This window comes from Chenopodium album, chromosome 27 (assembly GCF_948465745.1).
Source record: "Chenopodium album chromosome 27, dcCheAlbu1.1, whole genome shotgun sequence".
Classification (NCBI taxonomy): domain Eukaryota; kingdom Viridiplantae; phylum Streptophyta; class Magnoliopsida; order Caryophyllales; family Amaranthaceae; genus Chenopodium; species Chenopodium album.
In genome coordinates, this window is record NC_137860.1 from 34,825,561 (window position 1) to 34,846,579 (window position 21,019).

Here is a 21,019-nt window from a genome sequence, read left to right on the forward strand (position 1 = left end):
GGTGTCAGTGGAGGTGAAGCAAATGGTATTGTTGGTGTTGGTGGTGGAGGGGATGCCAATGGTAATATTGGTGTAGGTGGTGGAGAAAAAGGGATTGGTGTTGGTGGTGGTGATGAAATTGGTAGTACCGGTGCAGGGGGAGGTGATAGAAGGATTGGTGCTGGCGGTGGTGATGCAATGATTGTTGGCGGTGGTGATGCAAGTGGAGATGGAATGATTGTTGGTGGTGGTGATTGAAATTGTGGTGGAAATATAGGTGCTGGTGGTGGTGTCAATGTTGAGATATCTGTTGGCGATGATGGTGTTGATGGTAGTGGCGGGGAGACAATAAATGGCAGTGGTGGTGATAACAACAAAGGTGGTGGAAAAAATGGTGGTGATGGTTGTACAGGTGAAGATGGAGATACTAAGGGTGGTGGCGGAGAAGGCACTAAAGGAGGAGGAGGTGGTAACACAAATGGCAAAGGAGTCACCGATGGAGGCGGTGGAGATGGTACGAGAGGTGGCATTATAGGCGGAGATGGAGTTATGGGGGTTAATGGTGGTGACACTGGCGGTGAAGGTCTTTGTCTTGGCAAAAATGGGTTATTAGATGAAGATCGATCAAAGGGCCATTTCCCACAGCTACCAAAAAGATACTGGTAGAAGGGATCACAACTAGTGTTTGCATTGGTCTTACTGCCCTTTGATTTATGATGATGAGCACTCTTACCTTTGCTTTTCTTACTTTTACCACTAGGTGCTCTCTTCTTTGGCTCTTTGTAATGTTTATGTGTTCTAGCCTCTGTGAATGTCTGAGTGATCAAAAGTAATGCTAGAAATATTATTATTAGTATATTTCCTTTCATAATTGAAAACTTTGGGGTTGTGCCAAAACTTTGCTTCTTCACTGCTCTATTTATAAGGAAAATTAAAATTCTTGGCTATTTCAGAATACTTTGAACCAACATTAATGTGAGAATTGATTAGGATTATGTAGCTCTCTGAAGTTGGGATTCAATAGGCATGGTTTTACACAGTAGCACAAGCAATTGTCAATAAGGCATAGACAAAAGGCGCTGGAACGAATTTAATTCTATTATTTTGGATTGAAATGCCAACCTGCGGTTGTAGGCGATGAGAGATTGAAAATATACAAACCCAATGAATGAGGAAGTCCTTGTATTGTGTGCCTTTTTGAAGTAAAAGTCCACTTAAAAAACTTCAGTTTGTGGAATTTGCAACTAGCTCTATTACTGACTTGCTGTATTGCCAATAAATGACAATGATAGTTTTAAGGAATGCCTATCTTGTGAGTTGAGGCTTATCTTTAGCGATTTATATTTGAGAAATAATAGTTATGTGAGATTATTGTAGATTCATCTTAAAGTTCACTTTTCAAAATAATCAAACCTTTTATGTTTATATTAAGTTATGCAGACTTGAAAATAAAAATGTTGTAACTAGTTAAAAAAAAAAGGAGTACTTAATTTGACAAGAACACTTGACAATATCAATGGAAATTCAGCTGACATTACATCTACAATAAAATGGAAAAGATTAGGTGGGTACTGGTACAAGAGGTGGTGAGAAAAACTGGTCTGGCTCGCTAGGAGCCGTCCAAATGGGCGGATAATCCCCATATTGTGATGGTGGAGGAGATAGCCATGGATCAACGAATGGTGGCGTCATACTGAAATCACCACGACTACTACTACCATCATCAGGAGGTGTTAGCCATGGCCATGTTGTTGGTGGCTGATCAATATTGCCATTACCACTGTCAGCAGGAGGAGCTTCCCATGGCAATGGTAATGGTGGCTGGTTAATTTCTCCAACAGAAGGTGCTGGCCATGGTAATGGCGACCATGGAAGCCATGGTATTGGTGATGGCTGGTATATATCTCCCAGAGATGGTGGCGGTGGAGATTGTAATGGTATCCATGGTGGAAATACAAACCCTATTGGTGAAGATGGAATTGATGACGGTGGTGAGGGTGGAAGCTGAAACACTGGTGGTGGAGATGGTGGCAAGAACGGTGGAGGAAATAATATAGGTGGTATCATTGGTGGGGATTGAACTATCGGTGGTGGAAAGGGGAGTGCTGATGGTGTTGTAGGTGGTGTGAAGAATGGTGGAACTCTAAACTCCGGTGGCAGAATCGAGACCAACGGAGGAGGCGGAATGAATCCAAACTCTGGTGGCTGAATCGAGACCAACGGAGGAGGCGGAGTGAAGCCAAACACTGGTGGCTGAATTGAGACCAACGGAGGAGGCGGAGTGAAGCCAAACACTGGTGGTGCAAAAAGGAATGATGGAGGTGGCGGTGAAGGAACAAGTGGAGGTGGTGGTGGGGAATATAAAGGTGGCAGTGGTATCACAGGTGGTTGAGGAATTATTACAGGTGCTGGAGGTAGTACTACCGGCGCTGGAGGTAGTATTACCGGTGCGGGAGGTAGTACTACAGGTGCAGGAGGTAATACTGGTGGTGGAGGTACTATTACTGGTGGTGCAGGTAGAATTACTGGTGGTGGTGGAAACAGTAATGGTGCTGGTGGAGGAGGGCAGATAACTGGAGGAGGGCAGATAGGTGGGGTAGGAGGCGGTAGTGATGGTGGGAAGAGAAATGGTGGTGGAGGAAGCACAATCGGAGGTGGCTGGGGAGAAGGTGAAAATGGTGGTGGTGATGGTGTATGGAGAAAAGGATTATTAGGGGAAGGGGAAGTAGGAAAAGGCCATCTCCCACACATATCAAACAAGTAGCCGTATAAAGGGTCACAATTGTGGCCTCTTCTCAGCCTACCTCCTCGACTTCTTCCTCTACTTCTTATCCTTCCTCTTAGTCTTGATCTGCTTCTTCTTCTCCTACTTGTACTATGGATTCCACTTCTGTTCTCATCATCTGCTATAGATGGTTTTTGCTGTAGGATACTGTTACTGTTATTTGCTTCTGTGATTGCTGCTTGTGCAATCAACAGCAACACTGCCATGATTATAACTACTTTCATCTCTTGCCAAAATTTTGGAGTATGTTACTTGATTTTACGTTATTATAACTTTCATGTATGATTGTTGATATATGGCCTGGATTGTTCAAACTATATATTCAAATCTTTACTCTTTTAATGGACCTTAGCTGCATGATGACAAATGTCTATGATAACTTAGTTACTCATAATTTGCATGCATACTTGGAATACCAAAAAAATGTTGTCTTGCTCAGTAAACTACTTAGGTAAATAAATGTCACATTAATTACTTAGTCAACTGATTTACTGAGAGAAGTTTCTCAGAAGAAAGTTGCATGTTGCCCAAGTAAACTATAGCTTTCTGCTTGCATGTAGACTAGAAAGAAGAGGCTTTCGAGGATGGTGTTATTTAACAGCTTCAGCATGCATTGGCTATTCAATGACAAGCTTTGTTTCGTGTGCCTCTAGATTCTTTAAGGAAGTATTACTGAGTATACTTACAATTGTAAAGTTTATGTTCTTGGAAATTTAACCGATTTTTTTTTACTCATTGGAGTAATTTTTGTATGAATGATACCTGCAACAGCTTAATTCATCGTATAACTGTCTAATCATATATGTTACAGTAGCATATTATCATAATAAAGCTATCACAATGTATATGATTTTAACATGATAAGCTCATTTATACCTCAGCTAATGCCATATTATGGTGCTTAATATACATGCTCTTCATTCTTAGATCATATGCGCTGCTTTAATAATATGAATCAATTGCGCATTATCACTAGTACTACGGAGTACAATATCTATTGTACACATTCCTAACAATGCATCAATCATGGTTCATGAGTTGTTAAAACTAATTATTGACAAGATTCATTTTTAGGGAACTTAGTTATGAATTTCTGATGATGAATTGATGATACTCCATACTTCTTTAAAGTTGTCCAAAAATGAGCTTAAGACTAGATTATAATGTTAATTATATAGAAGAGATTATAAGGCTATCATTTGGTTTAAGACTGTAATACGATTATTCATCTTAATTTTACCTCACAAAATAATTCAATGGTGGCTTTGTAAAAACACACTTCTCAGGTGGGCTTTAGATCATATGCTGTAGATTATTGCAATGAATCAAGCAACATTGACAATTTCAATCTAGAATTCTAGATACGAGTAAATGTCAAATGTTTTACAAGTGTTTTATTTTGACTTTTGCATTATTCAAGTAATCTCCTTTGACCAATGTTTATGTTTTTTTTTTAAACCATGTTTATCTTTTATGAAGTACATAAAAATATAGTCGTCTTGTGTGTAATTGTTATATTTGTGTTAGGCCCTATTCTCCGGTTCTCCCCACCTTAAAAAATTAATATTAAGTAAAAATAATTTCAGTTCAGTAAAAAAAGTTCATTTCAGTAAAAATAAGTTCAGTTAATTAAAATTCAGTTTTCTTAAAGAAGAATTATAATTAAAAATCAACAAAAATAATTTCAGTTCAGTAAAATTAATTTAAGTTCGGTAAAAATAGTTTAAGTTCAGCAAATATAATTTTGTTTCAGTAAAAATAATTTCAGCAAAGTAAAAATAAGGTGAAGATTTCGGGGCCTTAATGTATAGTTTTCAAATATCAAATTGTTGTACTTCGTAATTATAGTTATTGCTAATCTAAGAATAATTGGTCAAAGTATAAGAATATTTCGAGATTTTTTTTTTTTTTCTTGGCAAGGACTTAGATTTCAATGTTGGGCTAAAGAATGATTGATGCCAAGTATTCTCAAAGGCCCAAATTCCTTTGGCAAAAAACACAAGGTAACGCAATTGGTCTTGGCTGCACTCTAGTGCAGCCAAGATAGCTACAACAAGTGAGGCCCAAAATGCGCGGCCCAAATAAAAAATGAACATTTAGTTGAAAAATGTGAACACGGAAAAAAAATGAACATGTAATAACAAAAAATGAACACGTAAAAAAATGAACATATAATACTAAAAAGTGAACATGTTATGAGGAAATGATCATTTATTAAAAATGAATCTGATTATCATATAATCGTAAATTTGCTAGACCACGACCTTAAAAATGAACATTTAGTTAGAAAAATGAACACATAAAAAAAAAAAAAGAATATTCAGTAATAAAAATGAACATTCGGTTATAAAAAGTGAACATGTCAAAAAAAAAAAAAAAAAAAAAAAAAGAAATGAACATTTAGTATATTAGAAATGAACCTTTATCATACAACCATAAAATTGGGATCATATACATCGGAAATTCTCCAACCTAAAGGCAAATTCATTTTACATATCATCTACTTCTTCATCACTTCTTACATGTTTCTTCACTAATTCGGAGTCTTTGTCTTCTACAAATACAATTAATCTGTACTCACTAAAATATAACAAATAATCAGAATTTTCATAATCATCACAAAATATGTTCATAATAATTATTTAGAATGTTCATATAAATATAATCATCAATACATGTACAATACTTAAAAATGTAAATAATAATCACTCTATATGTCATGTATTCATAATCAATAACAGATATGTTCGTAAAGAATAACGAAACATATATATTCATAATAAATTGTTTAGATTTTCAACAATAAATGTTCAGATAGTTTAACTTTCAACGTATTATATTTTACTTTCAACCTAATAAAAATGAACATTTAATATTAAAAAATGAACACTTATAAAATGAACATCTAACAAAAAGTTATGAACATTTAGGATATTAAAATGAACATGATTTTCATAAAGGTTCAAATTCATTGTATATAATTATTAATGAAAAATAAAGATAAAATAATTTGTTGAAATATATTCATTTTTTACGTATTTAATATTCATTTTCGGTGTACTAAATGCTCATTTTGTAAAAGATGTTCATTTTTAAATTCCTACGTATTCATTTTTTTTATTTTACAGAAATTATATTCAAGATCAATTGTAATTATTGAAACTCTAAAAAATTGAATATACACCTTAAATCTAATCTTGATTCATCATAGAGAAAATAATTATTGATTTGTAACATGATTAGAAATCAAAAGAAAGAGAGAGAGAGAGAAAATAACTACAAATTAAGCAATACAATTGATATTCATTAACAATTAATTAAGCAATTTAATTGATATTCATCACAAACTCATAATAATTTCAAATAATCAAACAATAAATCATCATGTATGATCAACGAAATCATACAAAAAACAATTACAAATTGATAAAATCTAACCTCTATTGTTTTCTTTGACCTCAACTTTCTCTCTCCTCCATTTTTTCCTTTCCTCTTTGATAAAGCCAAATGATTGAATCTGAAACTCATAGATTTAGAAAGAACGGAGTATATCCATCAAAACACGAATTACTAACTCAAAAATTTATATAAATAAGAAGAAAAATTTAAAGATTGAAGGGAAGTGAGGTAAAGAGCAGAGAGAAAATTTTAAATTAAGAAGAAAACTGAAGAGAGAGAAAAATTATAGAGCTAAGGAAGAAGAAGAAGAAAGAGAATTAAGATATAAGGAAGAAAAAAAAAAAAAAAACTAATGTTCATTTTAACGTTCTATATGTTTATATTTAATGCTGTTGCAGCTAGCTTGGCTGCCCTAGAATGCAGGCAAAAATTTGTACAAGGTAACGTAAGCCCAAAAAATTTACCTTTTCCACGCAACAACCAACATACGCCAATACACTTGTCCACTCAATTCAACCGCTTTCTCTCTCCTCAAATTCATCCCCAAATATATTCATCAATTCTCCAAATCAATTAATCCAAACTCCAGAAAATCAAAAAACCCAGAAATCCCAATTTCACAATCAAACCTTGAAAGATGCCGAAGAAGATGGGTGTGAACAGCAAAGCCGAGGACGCCAAAGCTCGAAAAGCCGCCGCAGAAGCCGAGAAGAAGGCTCTAGAAGCCAAGCAAAAGGAAGACCAGTACTGGCGCGAAGCCGAAGGGTCCAAATCCAGAGCCGCCAAGAAACGCGAGGAAGAAGAGCAGAAACGCGCCGAATCCGCCGCCAAGAAAGCCGAGGCGCGCCGATTAGCCGAGCAAGAAGAGCAAGAAATTGAGAAGTCCCTGAAAAAGCTTGATAAGAAGGCGAATAGGGTTATGGGGGCGACGCCGACGAAGGTGACGGAGGCGGAGTTGCGGCGGAGGAAGGAGAAAGAGGAGGAGGAGATGCGGCGGAAGGCGGAGGAGGCTAAGAAGAAGCAGAGTAGGATGGCGGGTGAAGATGAGTATGAGAAGATTGTGTTGGTTGAGAATAGGAATCGAGAAGCTGATTTGATTGAGGCTCATACTGTTGAAGAAGCTCTTGCTCAGATTTCTGTTGCTGATGCTTTGCCTGTTGATAAGCATCCTGAGAAGAGACTCAAAGCTTCTTTTAAGGTAATTCATTACCCATTGATTACGCTGATTGTCGTGTGATTTTGTCGTGTATTCCTAAATTAATGCTCGTAGTATTTATGGTGTTCTGTTTAGTTCTTATGCTTAGGGTTATGTAGGAATTATTAGTGTTGTTAGTTGATTTTGGGTGAATGATGGTATTATTAATGGTTATGATTTAGCACAGGTGAAATGATATATCAGTTTTACGGGGACATTGTTGATGAGGGTTGTGTTATACTCTCTGTTCGTTTTTGTTCTACTTGGGAATTTAGCTCAGGTTTAGTGTGTTCATGTGTAAGGAAAAGTGGATGATAGTGAGATGAGGTAGGAAGAGGGTGTGTGTAAGAAGAATGTGTGGATAAATTATGGGGCAACGAGGCGTAAGATGGTATATTGTGTTTGTTAATTATGGGGCAATGAAGTAGAAACGAGTAAAACAAAAGTTGGGTAGAACAATTAGGAACAAAGGGGTGTGTTTGTATAGGTGGTGGAACAAAATGTTATAGTGATGGAGGATTAACTGCTTGAATGGTTAAATAAAATTCATGTCTTTGATAGTTTGATGGGCCAATGGTGATATTATTTGTATATAGAGGGTGCGTTTTAGGTGAATCGGTGAATGTCAAAGTAATTGATCTATTTTTGGTCAGTGTTTCTTTGTGAATTCAATTAGCTTGTCCGTTGTGATGTATATTTGTATACCATTTTGTGATTAATAACTTCATTGCCTGCTTGCCCACGTATTTTGGAAGGGGATGCTTGTTCTTGTTGCTATCACAAAACCTTCATCTTATTTTCTTTCATTCTTTGTGAGCCCTTTAGTCACATTCCTTGGTTAACATTTAGTGGTTAGCTAGTTTGATAAGATCAATCAATCAATCAAAGCCTTAATCCCATAAGTGGGGTCGGCTACATGAAACAAATGTGATTATTCTGTGTAGTCATCGACACATTTGCGATTGCCGATTCCGTTGAAATTTCTATAACGTTACCCTTAGTTTTTGAATAAATCTGTTATTTCTGAATTTCATATTAAAAAAATAATGATTTGCATGCTTAAAGTTGGAATTTCTGATTCCTACAATGAACTAAAAAAGACAGTTTTATGTTTACTAGAGGTTAGCTAGTTTGTGTTTGATTGTGGTTTAGTGTTGAGTGATTTATTGTCCTCTTTTTTTTAAATAAAAAAAAAAAAATAAAACGTGTAAGTTTATTTTCTGAAGGCTGTATAAGCTCATGACTTTATGGCTTTACAGGCTTTTGAAGAAGCTGAATTACCAAGGCTGAAGGCTGACAAACCAGGCCTGACACACACTCAGTATAAGGAAATGATATGGAAACTGTGGAAGAAATCTCCTGACAATCCTCTCAACAGAGTAAGCAATTATGTCATTAGTTTATCCTCTGTGGAATCATCTTCAATGTTCTTGTTACTAGCATTTGCAAGTTTGCTACTTGATCTACTAGTACTTTGAGTAGTTATTATACCTGTTTGGATGTGGTATCTGCATGTGTGGTGTACTCTTTTGATGCTGATACTATTAATATATCACTTATGGGATTTAATCCTCTTAGAATTGTAACTTATATGAAGACAGAAGAGAGTAAGTGCAGGTGAAATTTTTTGTCAGAGATCCATGAAAATATAACTTGATGGGATTATTAATTGTTTTTTCTTCTTTGAAGCCACATGTAGCGATACTCTGTATTTGAATTGCTCTGCAGTCTCATGTATATGCTAGTTAAAAATCAAAATTCAGTTAGGGAGAATTAAGATGCCTTGAAGCTCAAAAATAGTACTACTATCTAATAATGCATTATTAATTTATTATGCATGAACCAAGCCACTGTGTTATTGAAATATCAGTCTAGTTTATGGTCATCCAGTAGTCCGTTCATGAGGAAACTATTCTGTAGTTTTGCTGGAAGATTATGTTATACTGATTTGAAATCTGTTTCTGGGGTTGTATTTGATGAATGTTATGCATTACTTGATCTTTGTGATTATCTTTTTCACATCCTTCATATCTGTGATATTTTTGATGCTAAAGTGGTGTTCACTTAATAGAGTGTTAAAATATAGTCGTTAATTTCTATTCTGTAGATTAGAGTCTTTGGGGATGGGTTAATATTCATACAATTGATACAGATTCCATGACATGTTGTAAATGATAGGTGGTCATTGATTTTGAAGCTTGCAGTGTAAGTTGGGAGGCAATGAGGTTGCCCCTTTTGTGACTAGCTGAATATTCTCCATTTTACGAGTTCTAACTCCTACTATCCCTCACAAACCCCTACTATTCTAACTCCTACTGTATGAACACATACTATCCTAACCTTTACTTTTTTAACCCCTACTATCACTCACAAACCCGTACTATTCTAACTTGTATTATCTAGCCCCTAATATATGAACCCCTATTATCTCTGAATAACCCTTACTATTCCTACCTCAACCCATACTATATGAACCCTACTATGTAAATCCTACTATCCTAATCCCTACTATATGCACCATTACTATCTAACCTCTACTATATGAACCCCTACTATCCTAACCCTACTATCCCTACCTAAACCCCTACTTATTAACCCATAATATATTAACTCCTACTATCCTCATCCATACTATACAACCCTACTATCCCTTACAAACCCTTACTATACTAAACCCTACTATCTAACCCCTATTATCCTATCACCCCTGTTATCTTAAACCTCTATTATATGAACCCCTACTAATCTACTATCCTGACCTCCACTATCCCTACCTCAACTCCTACTTCTAACCCTACTATTCTTGTATAACCCATACTAGGGGTTAAGGTAGTAGGAGTCATTCAGGGATATTAGGGTTTAGGGTTTGATAGTAGGGGTTAGTATAGTAAGGGTTTGTGACAGATAGTAGGGGTTAGTATTGTAAGGTTTTGTGATGGATTATAGGGGTTTGGTATGATAGGGGTCAGGATAGGCTCACTCTTAAGGTTTGATTGTAAGATATAGTAGGGGTTCATACAATACGGGTTAGGATAGTAGGGGGTTCATACAGTAGGAGTTAGATAGTAGGGGTTGTGGTAGGGATAGTAGGGGTTAGGAATCTTAGGATAGTAGGAATTAACATAAATAGTAGGGGTTAGAATAGTAAGGGTTATTATAGGATAGTAGGGGCTAGATAGTATAGGATACCATACTATTATTCTAACTCCAACTATCCCTACTATATGAACCCCTACTATCCTTACCTCAAGGTCCTCAACCCCTACTTTCCTAACCTTAACACCTACTGTATGAACCCCTACTATCCCAACCTCAACCCCTACTATATGAACCCTTGCTATCCTAATCCCTACTATTCTAACCCCTACTATACCAACTCTACTATCCGTTACAAACCCTTATTATACTAACCCCTACTATCCATACCTCGATTTATGTTATATGAACCCCTATTATCCCATACTGTATAGGATAGTAGGGGTTGTATAGTATCAAACCTTGAGAGTAGAGTTTGTAGGGGCTAGCATAGTAGTGGTTCATACAGTAGGAATTACTGGATTAGGATAGTAGGGGTTATATAGTTTGGGTTCATATAGTATGGGTTAAGGTAGGGATAGAAGGGGTTTGTGAGGATAGTAGGGTTTGGTATAGTAGGGGTTTTAAGGCATAAATTGGGGGGAAATGTAGGATGCTTGAAAAACGTGAACAACAGAGCTAGCAGTTAGCCTGAATTAGGTTGTAGGTATTATTACCAATTGTGTGGAACTGCAAAACTTACTAGCACAAATTTTTGTTTTTTTTTGTTTGGTTTTGTTTTGTTTGTTTTTGGTTAAAAAACTTTATTTAGCTACTTGCACCATTGTTGCAAATTCTACATCTTACATATGCCCTGTATATTTTGTTGATGACTGTCAAATTCTGCGTCCCTGTACAGGTTGAAGAATGATGTGTGGTAAGGAGGCTGTAATCGTAGAATCACACTGGCATTCTGAAGAACATTATCAATTACTGCGACACATTCTCTGTATGAGTTATCTATTCCTGGACTACTATATGCAAATCTGATCATTTCTTTCAAGGCTCCCTAAGAATCTGTGTGCATATGGTGTGCCTGTAGTAATAAAGCTTCCTCCTCTTTGGAATCCCCCTCCCCGCATTTTGTTGTAGTCGCACTGTGTTACATGATTGGATCAGGCTGTTAACTAATTCTTATACTGTGTATCATAGCTAGAGTGTTGACATTTGAGGCTTTTGCTAACTTGTCACTTTACATATTAAGTTTTATAATGTGAATGCCAAATTAGATGCTCAAACTTCTATGAGAGTGTGAAGAAGGTTATTCTGGTATGAGTCCATTGTATTGAATTTTCTGTATGAGTAGCATCATTCAAGATCTTACTTTTAGGCACGGCTCTTGCATTGTGGACTGATTATAACTAATTGTACTAACTTGAACAGGAACGAAATTCAAAATTGTTTTAGAGTCATAAGGAATATACAAGAAGCTTAAAGTAACTTGATGAAAGATTTTAACATTAAAATATAAAATAAATATTGTACAATAACACAGTTAATGGCCTAGATATATACGAACTTACGAAGTATGAAAAGAAGCTAAAGCTAAGTAACTTAATACCTCGTTTGATAGGTGGTAATAAGTGGTGGTAATGGACTAGTGATAGTGATCATACAAAGTTTGTGAAGAAAATCTACCGCTCATATTCGTCCAAAAAAAAAAAAAAAACTCCCGCTCATTCCAATTTAATTAGAGCTAATATTATGTGATAATGAAAATTTATGAAAAAATACAAAGGTTTGAGGATGGAGTTCTGTTGGCTTGGTGATGAGACTAATAACCATGAAATTCCTTACAAAATTACACTTAAATTTATTACAATTTCCATAATTTATAGCCGCTAAACAAACGGACTTTAGGAAGAATTGTAAGCTCAGAGTGAAGGTTCAGGAGCAATGGAAATAGAAGAATAAATACAACACATTCATTAAGTTGGCATTCAAGTTGTTTGCCATTTTTTCTTAAAAATTAAATTCAATCCTGATGTTACTAAAAGAATTAAGACCCCAAGAAGGGGTCAATTCACACTTCTTGCCCCTTGTCTGGTAGATCATGCACAGTGAATTCATCTCCGATCCATGGCGGGTACAACAGATCACTTGCTAGCCCTACCACAGAGAAGGGCATTATCAGGTATCTGGTATTCATCCCTGAGTGAACGCGTAGGCGTATAAACTCTCAGATAAAATTGCTCTCCGAGGTATTGTCGTGCCCAAAATTGAGTCCTTACGTTCCACATGCCAACATTGTCCAATGATAGATACACCGCGGTCCAGGATCTTGGATATACCTACAACAAAGAACGTAAAGAGGACCATAAAAAAATGCCCAAAGGTGAATTGCTTGTATGTTTAAGCCTCTCTTTCCATGTGTTTGTATAACTTAATGACTTTTAGCTATTTTACCTGCACAGTGCAACGCGATATTGCATCATGGAGGTTGTACTGTCCACGCTTCTCTGTTGACCATTTTCCGCCATCCATCCTGCCATACATTCAACAATAATATCAAAAAATATGAGCCTCACCATAGGCAAGGTTAGATCAGAAGAGGTTCAAATACACAAACAGAAAGCATAAATTTCTAATAACCCCTAATGAGCAAATATATAGTTACATTCAAGTCTAGGAAACTATTGACATTTTGCCTCATGTTAGTTGCCATTTTTAGGCCAATTTGTTCTAAAGACTTGTTAAAAAACTTGATGGTGGTTTAAAAACTTGCTTACCCAACGACGAAGAAGTTGTAGCCATCAAGGTGCCAAGTTTGAACAATGTTCTCTTTGTTCTCAAAAACAATCTCTATAAATGTTCTGTAGTCAGCACCCATCACTCCTGTGTCAAGGTACATTTTTTTTCCGGTAGGGTGATCAGGTATGCTATCAACACGAAACACGCCTTGAATATTGAAGTAGTCTGCTAGCTTAAGGGGAGTATCTGCTGGAATAAAAGAAACACTGTTGACGGCATATCTTTGTTTTCCATTCACTTGAGCTGCAGAGCTCATTAGCCTGATTGTTCTGCTCAATGGGATTTCTCCATAGTGGTAGGATCCTTGTGGATTCGGCCTTGGTCCACTTGCTGTTAGGTTAGTCCTAGTAATCATAGGATTTCATATATATTAGTTCAAGAATAGATTAAAGAAATAATGATTTCCTCAATTAGTAACATGTAACAGGAGAAATTCCAAGTACATAGTGCTAAAATACTCTGTAGAGAATGCATTAGTTTATACTACCTTATAGTACGTGCTTGTGCAAGGGACCAACCGATTTCAGTGGTGGGTCCACCAGGAGGAGGGCCGGATACAGCGTGGTTGGACCCTTGATAGTGGAGGATCCCGGTGGTTGTATGGATCACATCATTGAACCTGATTGATACCGCGATGTAGTAGTCCTTGACCTCCTGATCTGCTGTGACTAAGACGGAGTAAGATTGACCAACATGAATATCCAATGATGAATAGAGTTGTTGCATGGTGTGAGTCCCCTCCACTTCAACTAGCTTCATTTTATGGCCTTGAAATCTAATGTTGAGTGTGTTTTGTAGACCAACATTTGATATCCGAAACCTGTATGTCTTACCTGCCAATTTTTGTAGAAAAAGTTTCGTATAAGCATTAAATACATTTCCTAAAATAACAATGAACACATATAAATCACTTTGGTTAACATTTTGTACCCTTTTCAACTGTGAAAACTGCATCGTTTGCACGCCGACCATTGATATGAACCCCATCAGGGAAGTGAAGCCTCTTTCCATTGTCCAAAATTGCCTTCAATTTCTGCAATCATAGTACATTAGTAGCTACCCCTATATTGATATGTCCAAGCAACTTTCTTCCACTTATATGGGAGTCGAAATGTCTCTATAACAATTAATTTGAACAGATAACACGACAATTTAATTTAAATAAAATTAAAGCTATTATAAAGAACACGTAGTTTGAGGTCTAATAATAAAAGTAATATTATTCAGAATAATCGAGAGTGGTAGAGTCGTAAATATACCTTGTGGTTAGTTTGGTACCAATCACCGATAAGAACAGTAAAGTCATCAGCAGGGGGAGGGAAGGGAACAGGAATGAGAGGCCTGCTAAGAACCCTAATTCCTCCAAACCCACCAGCAGCCTTGTGAAAGGCTGTAGAAGGGAAATAGAAGTAACTTCCAATTTGATCTTTCACTTGTAATTTGTAGGTAAAATTCTGTCCTGGAGGAATTGGACATGTTGTTCCATACACTCCATCTTCAAATGAATTCTTCCTTTGTTGGATCCCATCCCTACATCATCAAATGTCCGTAAAAATAACTTATTTTTGTGCATCCAATCCATCGAATAAGTTCAACTATTAACATTATTAATCCATATTGATTGAATATTGTGAACGAGCTTTTTAATATGATCGATTCAATAAAAATGTACCACATTGACAATTGTGTTATTTGATTTAATCTATGTTTAATTTAGATGAAGTCATGACTTTTGTACGTGCTAATACAAGAAGAAGAAGCTAAGCTAAGTAGAGAATAGTTACTAGTCAGAGATTGCACGTAGTTAGTTTCAGGCCTTTCAGCTAGTAACTTTGCGGTGGTATGCAATTTGTTTCAAACTGTCAATTTTTTTTTTATGTGCACGCACCGTTAGAATAACATGCACATATCATGAATATAATCGATATAATTATTTTTTGCCAGCAAGTATATTTCATTATCTTGCATGGTATATTTAGGTTTATATAATATTATTTTTTGTTTTAGTTAAAATGAAACGTATATAGCTCAATGTCCTATCACAATAACTCTCTTACTCATGTTACGTGTAGTCGTGTAGATGAAAAATGTACTTTTAAGTGTACATAAGTACATTGTATATAGAATAATCTTATAATAACACTAAAAAATTTGAGTCAGAAATTCAGGAATGACTTAGGATTATTAGTAAGGCTTTACTACAAAATAACCAAACAAATTACACTTTTAAAAATTGAGTATGAACATGAATAAGAAGTATAAACAGTCTAAACTATTCTTACCCTAAATGATTAGAAACAAACAATTTTCTCGTTTTTAATTTTGCATTGCTTTTGAAGGTTCTTAACATAAAAAAAAAAAAAACAACATTAATGATTCTTTACCTCTATTTTTTTTTCTTTAATTAATCTAATTTTGCAAAATAATAATCATATACATTAGCATTAGCCATTAGCCATTAGATACCTATATACGAATTGTGTAGAAACTATATATTGCATGCTTGAAATAATTGTGCCACCTATATATTTACTTTATACCGACCTACCTCTAATAATACATAGAGGAAAAAGTAATAATATCAATAAATACTACTTGTATATTACTCATAAATTTATACTTGTATAACAATATAGTTTCACATATAAACTTTACGTGTCTCCAATAATAATATTTGCCCTTTAAATTGCTTTTAGATGAAAAGAAATAGCTTGCTGTATGCAAGTTGAGTGCACTCATGATTATACCACTCACGTTTTTTCCATTGACGGAAATTTTGTTGGGGACAACTAGGACCTTTTATTAAAGCTAAATTGAGTACTTAACTATTTTAAAGACTTACTTTTAATTATTTCTTTTTGTCTTTAATTAGATTTCCTCTTTGGTCAACAAGAGGGAGTAAGTTCAAATTTGTAAATAGATTGGTTCATAGACAAAATTTCAACATCTCACATAAGAATAACAAAGTTACTTTTAATTATTGGTGTTTAAAACTATTAATGTTACTTTTAGACATAAAGCAATTATTAGTGTTAGAAAATATATATGATAGCTTAGAAATTAGGAGAATATATTACATTACCATATTGATATTAGAAAAATATATTACATTACCATATAGATATTAGGAAAATATATCACATTACCATATTGATATTAGGAAAATATATTACATTAGCATATTGATATTTGATATTAGGTTGATTTGGTAAGTAATATCATTAGTAATATATTTTCCTAATGTCTAATGTCTAAGATCTCATATCTCTAACAATTAGCATAAATGTTTACAACTCTATGTGTAATTTTTAAAGGTTAGTGTCATGATTTGAATTGAGTGTTACTACTTACAACAAATGTCATTTTTTTTACGAGAACAAATGACATTTTATTTGGAGACAAATAGAGTATAATATAGACCTCAAATTAAATTCACAATAAAGATGTAAGCATTGTAAAACAAACTCATACTAAAAATTTTAAAACTAATTTCTTCAAATATAAACCAAATATCCAAAACTAGCTTAGTTACATTGAATTGGAGTTAAGCACACAATTAGGTACTCAATTCTTTAAAATTTCACCTTTTAGGTACTCAATTCTTTTTACTTTGCTTTTGGGTACTGAGTTAAGAATTCAAGCCAAAAAAATTAAATCAGCCAAAGAATTGAGTACCTTGGGTTAAAGAATTTAATACCCTTGGTTAAGTATGTGGGCCCCACCCGATTTAAAAATTAACCTCCGATATGTATGTATGATCAGTCCTTGTAGAAGCCTTGATTGGCATGACTTTTTTTTTTTTTTTTTTTTTTTTTTTTTTTTGTATTTAACTATCTTTTTTGCCGTATTTTAAAACCTATAGCATTTATTCGTGGGTTTTATTTATTTATTTACTTATTTATTATTATTGTTTTTTTTAAACACGATATATCACTTTCTTGTTATGAACAGATATTGGATCAACAAAGTTCTTTAGGCTGGATGATTCCAAGGTTATAGCTTGGCTGTGTGCAAAGGTGTGTCCAATTTGTCATTTCTAAAGCATAACGGTGCTCTCAGTTAAATTTTATGTTTTGCTTCATTGAACAACTCAAAATGTGGTTTTATGTTTGATTGGCATAAGCTAGTGTTGGGGTATCAAATTAATAACTCAAAACTAAAGGTCTAATAGCTTTGCTTGTACTTTATCTTTAGGGTATCAAATTCTCACTGTTTTATGTAGTAAAGCTAGATTTTAGAACTTATTATACTTCTGATGTTTTTTCTTTCCTCTGCAGGCTGACCGGTTAAAACAGACTTTACTCACTTTGGACAAGAACTATGCTGCTAAGGATGACAAACATACATGTAAGAATCAGTATATTCAAAATGCTTAAGGCTCACTGTAGAATTCGTTGATTGTTATATTGGTAGCAAGGTCATCATTATAGTAAAGTAAAAAGAATTGAGTACCTAAAAGGTGAAATTTTAAAGAATTGAGTACCTAATTGTGTACTTAACTCCATTGAATTGACATTGACCTAATCCAAATTGAACTTACTTAACAATAAATTTGATTAATATTAAATTATTTTCCTTATTTCAATAGACTCAAATTAACTTGGGAAAAAAAATGAATCGATAACTATTTCAAACGATTCGTTTGCCCCCTTAAACTCTCTTTAAGATGTGAACTTGATTTTACAACTTTTTTAGGGTACTACTATGACATATTATGGCATGTTAACCAGGCCAGTTGAATTGCACCCATATTGTAACAATGTAACATACATACACCGAAATACGTACACTTTTTTCGCTATTAGTTTCACAAGAACTAAGAGCAACTCCAATGGTTGTACCTAGGGACTTGCTTGCAATTTTAAATAGTCCCTAGCTACTAGCTTGACCATTGGAGCAAAAATATGTAATTAGCTTAATCAAGCAAATTAGCTTTGCCAAGCTAATTTGCTTGAAAAAAACTTGCCAAAAAGAAAATGTTAAAAGTCAATTAGTAATTAAGATAAAAATAATAAATTGATAATTTAAATAGTAAGCTAATAGCTAGCCATTGGGGATGAAACTAGCTACAAACATAATTAGCTTGAAAGCTTATGTGGCATGACAAGCTAATTTGACAATTGGCTTGCCATTGAAGTTGCTCTAATGAAGCAATGAACACTACTAAGCAAAAATTAATTAAATTTCCGGTTTACATCTTTTATGGACAACTTTAAAAAAAAAAAAAAAATAAAGAGAGAGAATAACAAACCAGGAAATGAGGAAAGGCTCATCCAAGTGATTAATTACGTTGATAATAAGATTATCATTTGTCACTGAAATTATATCTGGACCAGGGAATTGCTTGTTGATAAGTATCCCCTGCATTTTTTAAGCAACCAATTCATCAAAAAAAAAATATATATTGAACAGATTATGATAATTTAAATTTAAATCTCAGCAAAACTATATCTAATAACAAAAAGTCATTTTTTTTAATAATATCATAATGTAGGTTATTTTGCTAACATTTAACACCTAAAAACAACAATAATTGAGAATTAAAGCACAAGAAGAGTTATGCAAAAATTCCTTAACTTGGGTTTTAAAAAACAGCTAAGAGATCAAAGGGCAAAGGGAAGGAAGAGATAAACGAACCCGTTGTCGAACACCGAGGGGATAGACATGGCCATAGGTGACATGCCAGTCGAAGAACCTATAAGGACTATCAGCAGCAGCAAAGTATAAGAGAGAAATCAAAGCAATGCAGGAAACCAAACAATTATTTTGAGACATTTTTATTTACTAAATGTTGTTACAAAAATAATGGTGTTGTGTTGTGTATGAATTGAATGTATGTTTCATAAAACTTTATATTATAAATTTATAACATATAATTAATAGGTTGTGGTGTAGTGAGGTTTTATTTCTTTAGTAAAAGAAAATATGAAAATAATAATAGTGTAGTTTTGGGTTAGGGGTATGGGAAACAGAATGAATTCAAGGGCTTTTAAATTGGAGATGAGTAGTATGGTAGGGCGGGTAACCGAAAGAGGGTTTTACCTGTATTTTATTTATTATATCTACGTAGTATATGTGTATTATACATTACAAGTTTACAACAGATTTTTCAAGACTATTTCAAAAGAAAATAAATAGATAATTGGATTTATATTGGCTTGAAATATGTAATTTCATTAGGAAAAAAAAAAAAAAAGACTTGTACTTCCTCTGTTTTTTTTTATACTTGCAACATACATTTTATCACGTTTTTCGATGAGGTGATTAAACTAGGTTAACGAATTAACTAAGCCATGAATTTTAAACCGTAGCAACTTATCCCTTTCTTCTTATAGATGGTAAAATTTTGTAAATTAATTTATCTGTTTACGTAGTTTAATATATTCTTTAAAATGCGTGTCAAGGGGTGTGCAACGTGTGTTGCAACTAATTAAAAACAAAGTATATATATTTTTGAACAATTAAATACTACCTCCGTTACATATTATTTGCAATGATTAGACATTTTTTCTCTCTACTTTATGTCAAATCGTTGCAAATAATATGTAACGGAGGTAGGGCCTGTTCTCTTATGTTGAAATTCAGTTCAGTTCAGTTCAGCTGCGTTCAGTTCAGTTCAGTTCAGCTCAGTTCAGTTCAGTTCAGTTCAGCTCCTAATTTCCTTCTCTTATAAAATATTCATTTCAGTTCAGTTCAGTTTAGTTCAGTTCAGCTGAGTTCAGTGCAGTTCAGCTGAGTTCAGTTCAGCTGACTTCAGTCAATGAGAACAGGCCCGTAGTATATACCTTTTTTTTCGTTCAAAAAAAAAGAAATTATATATTTACGGACTAAAATGTATTGCCTTTATATTCATGAAAAATTCATATATGTGCTAAGGTAGGCTGTATCACTGCAATTTTTATGATACAATATTAGTGGTATGGATCATTTTTCACAAGGTTGCGGGATTGATTCTTAATAGTGACACTTTGGGGTCAAGACTATCTTAAATCTTAACTTCTCTCTCTCTTAAGGTATCTTACTTGCTAAATTGAGTTGGGTTGACTTGTGTGAGGTTAATCCGGTAAAAAAATCGAACCTTATAAGACTGTAGTGCATGACTAAAATAAATGAGAAATTGTTTCAAAAAAATAAATAAATGAGAAATAGGCAGTAAATTTGTGGGCGGAACCGTGTAGAGTGAGGGCTGAGTGAAGTGGGTCGGTCAGCCTCTATTAGTTTGGCAAATTAAATGGGCTTCCGTGATTATTGTCGTAATACCCGGTATTCATGTGCGTCTATTTTGCTTTTTTTAAATTTCCAGCTCATTTCCTAAGCATTTTTTCATCATTTCATTCTCTCGACTGGAACTCACTTATTATAACTTTTACTAGTATTTCATTTTCCCACCGAATTTATGTTCAACTTCCTTGATTCTTCTCTTATTGTATTCTTAAGTCTTTGATTATTCGTCTTATTCTTAACGCGTTAAATTAAATCATCTATATTATTAATCCTAAGGTATAGAAGTGTATAATGCTCAAAGTATTGTACTCCGTAATTAGGTTGTTTGATACGTTATATTATCTACGGAGTAGTTAATTTTTGTTATAAGGTGCATTGTATGTACTTCTCTCATTCCCTTTGATTGTAATGTTCTAAAATCTACATTAGTCCATGAATTAATTTTAAATTAGTCAAAGTTCTAATCCCTCTGACACTATTCTAAAACTTATTGACAAACATGCCCATAAACGTAATTCAATACTTCGTATGATCCAACTAAATCTATCTTGCACACCCGATTTAACCGCTCTACTTTTGATGGTGATATATTATTCGTATGTTGCACTATG

General features: G+C 34.2%; 3 protein-coding genes and 1 long non-coding RNA gene across 4 annotated transcripts; 3 read left to right on the plus strand and 1 right to left on the minus strand.

Moving 5' to 3' along the window:
- Positions 1-237: 237 nt before the first annotated feature.
- LOC145621467 (uncharacterized) lies at positions 238-1,245 on the plus strand (the record flags this gene model as incomplete). Its single annotated transcript, XM_081676201.1, has 1 exon — positions 238-1,245. A coding segment is annotated over one exon (408 nt), but the record flags the coding sequence as incomplete, so codon positions are not given.
- Positions 1,246-6,644: 5,399 nt separating this feature from the next.
- LOC145620936 (uncharacterized) lies at positions 6,645-11,705 on the plus strand. Its single transcript, XM_081675676.1, has 3 exons — positions 6,645-7,361; positions 8,618-8,737; positions 11,293-11,705. Exons 1-3 carry the CDS (start codon positions 6,801-6,803, stop codon positions 11,302-11,304), a joined length of 693 nt encoding a protein of 230 aa, XP_081531802.1. The 5' UTR covers positions 6,645-6,800; the 3' UTR covers positions 11,305-11,705.
- Positions 11,706-12,186: 481 nt separating this feature from the next.
- Positions 12,187-19,161, minus strand: LOC145619084 (L-ascorbate oxidase homolog). Its single transcript, XM_081673684.1, has 8 exons — positions 18,822-19,161; positions 18,436-18,545; positions 14,444-14,714; positions 14,115-14,217; positions 13,672-14,017; positions 13,163-13,528; positions 12,840-12,918; positions 12,187-12,724 (listed from the first exon to the last, which is right to left on the minus strand). Exons 1-8 carry the CDS (start codon positions 18,957-18,959, stop codon positions 12,530-12,532), a joined length of 1,608 nt encoding a protein of 535 aa, XP_081529810.1. The 5' UTR covers positions 18,960-19,161; the 3' UTR covers positions 12,187-12,529.
- LOC145619085 (uncharacterized) lies at positions 17,033-18,896 on the plus strand. Its single transcript, XR_014108088.1, has 3 exons — positions 17,033-17,200; positions 17,462-17,531; positions 18,780-18,896. It is a non-coding gene; the product is annotated as an uncharacterized LOC145619085 (long non-coding RNA).
- Positions 19,162-21,019: the final 1,858 nt, after the last annotated feature.

Coding starts and splice junctions, on each gene's coding strand:
- LOC145620936 (XM_081675676.1), top strand. CDS start 6,801: ATGCCGAAGAAGATGGGTGTGAACAGCAAAGCCGAGGACGCCAAAGCT. Junction 7,362..8,617: donor GACTCAAAGCTTCTTTTAAG/GTAATTCATTAC, acceptor ATGGCTTTACAG/GCTTTTGAAGAAGCTGAATT.
- LOC145619084 (XM_081673684.1), bottom strand. CDS start 18,959: ATGTCTCAAAATAATTGTTTGGTTTCCTGCATTGCTTTGATTTCTCTC. Junction 14,018..14,114: donor AGTTTTCACAGTTGAAAAGG/GTACAAAATGTT, acceptor AAAAATTGGCAG/GTAAGACATACAGGTTTCGG. Junction 12,725..12,839: donor TATCGCGTTGCACTGTGCAG/GTAAAATAGCTA, acceptor TCTTTGTTGTAG/GTATATCCAAGATCCTGGAC.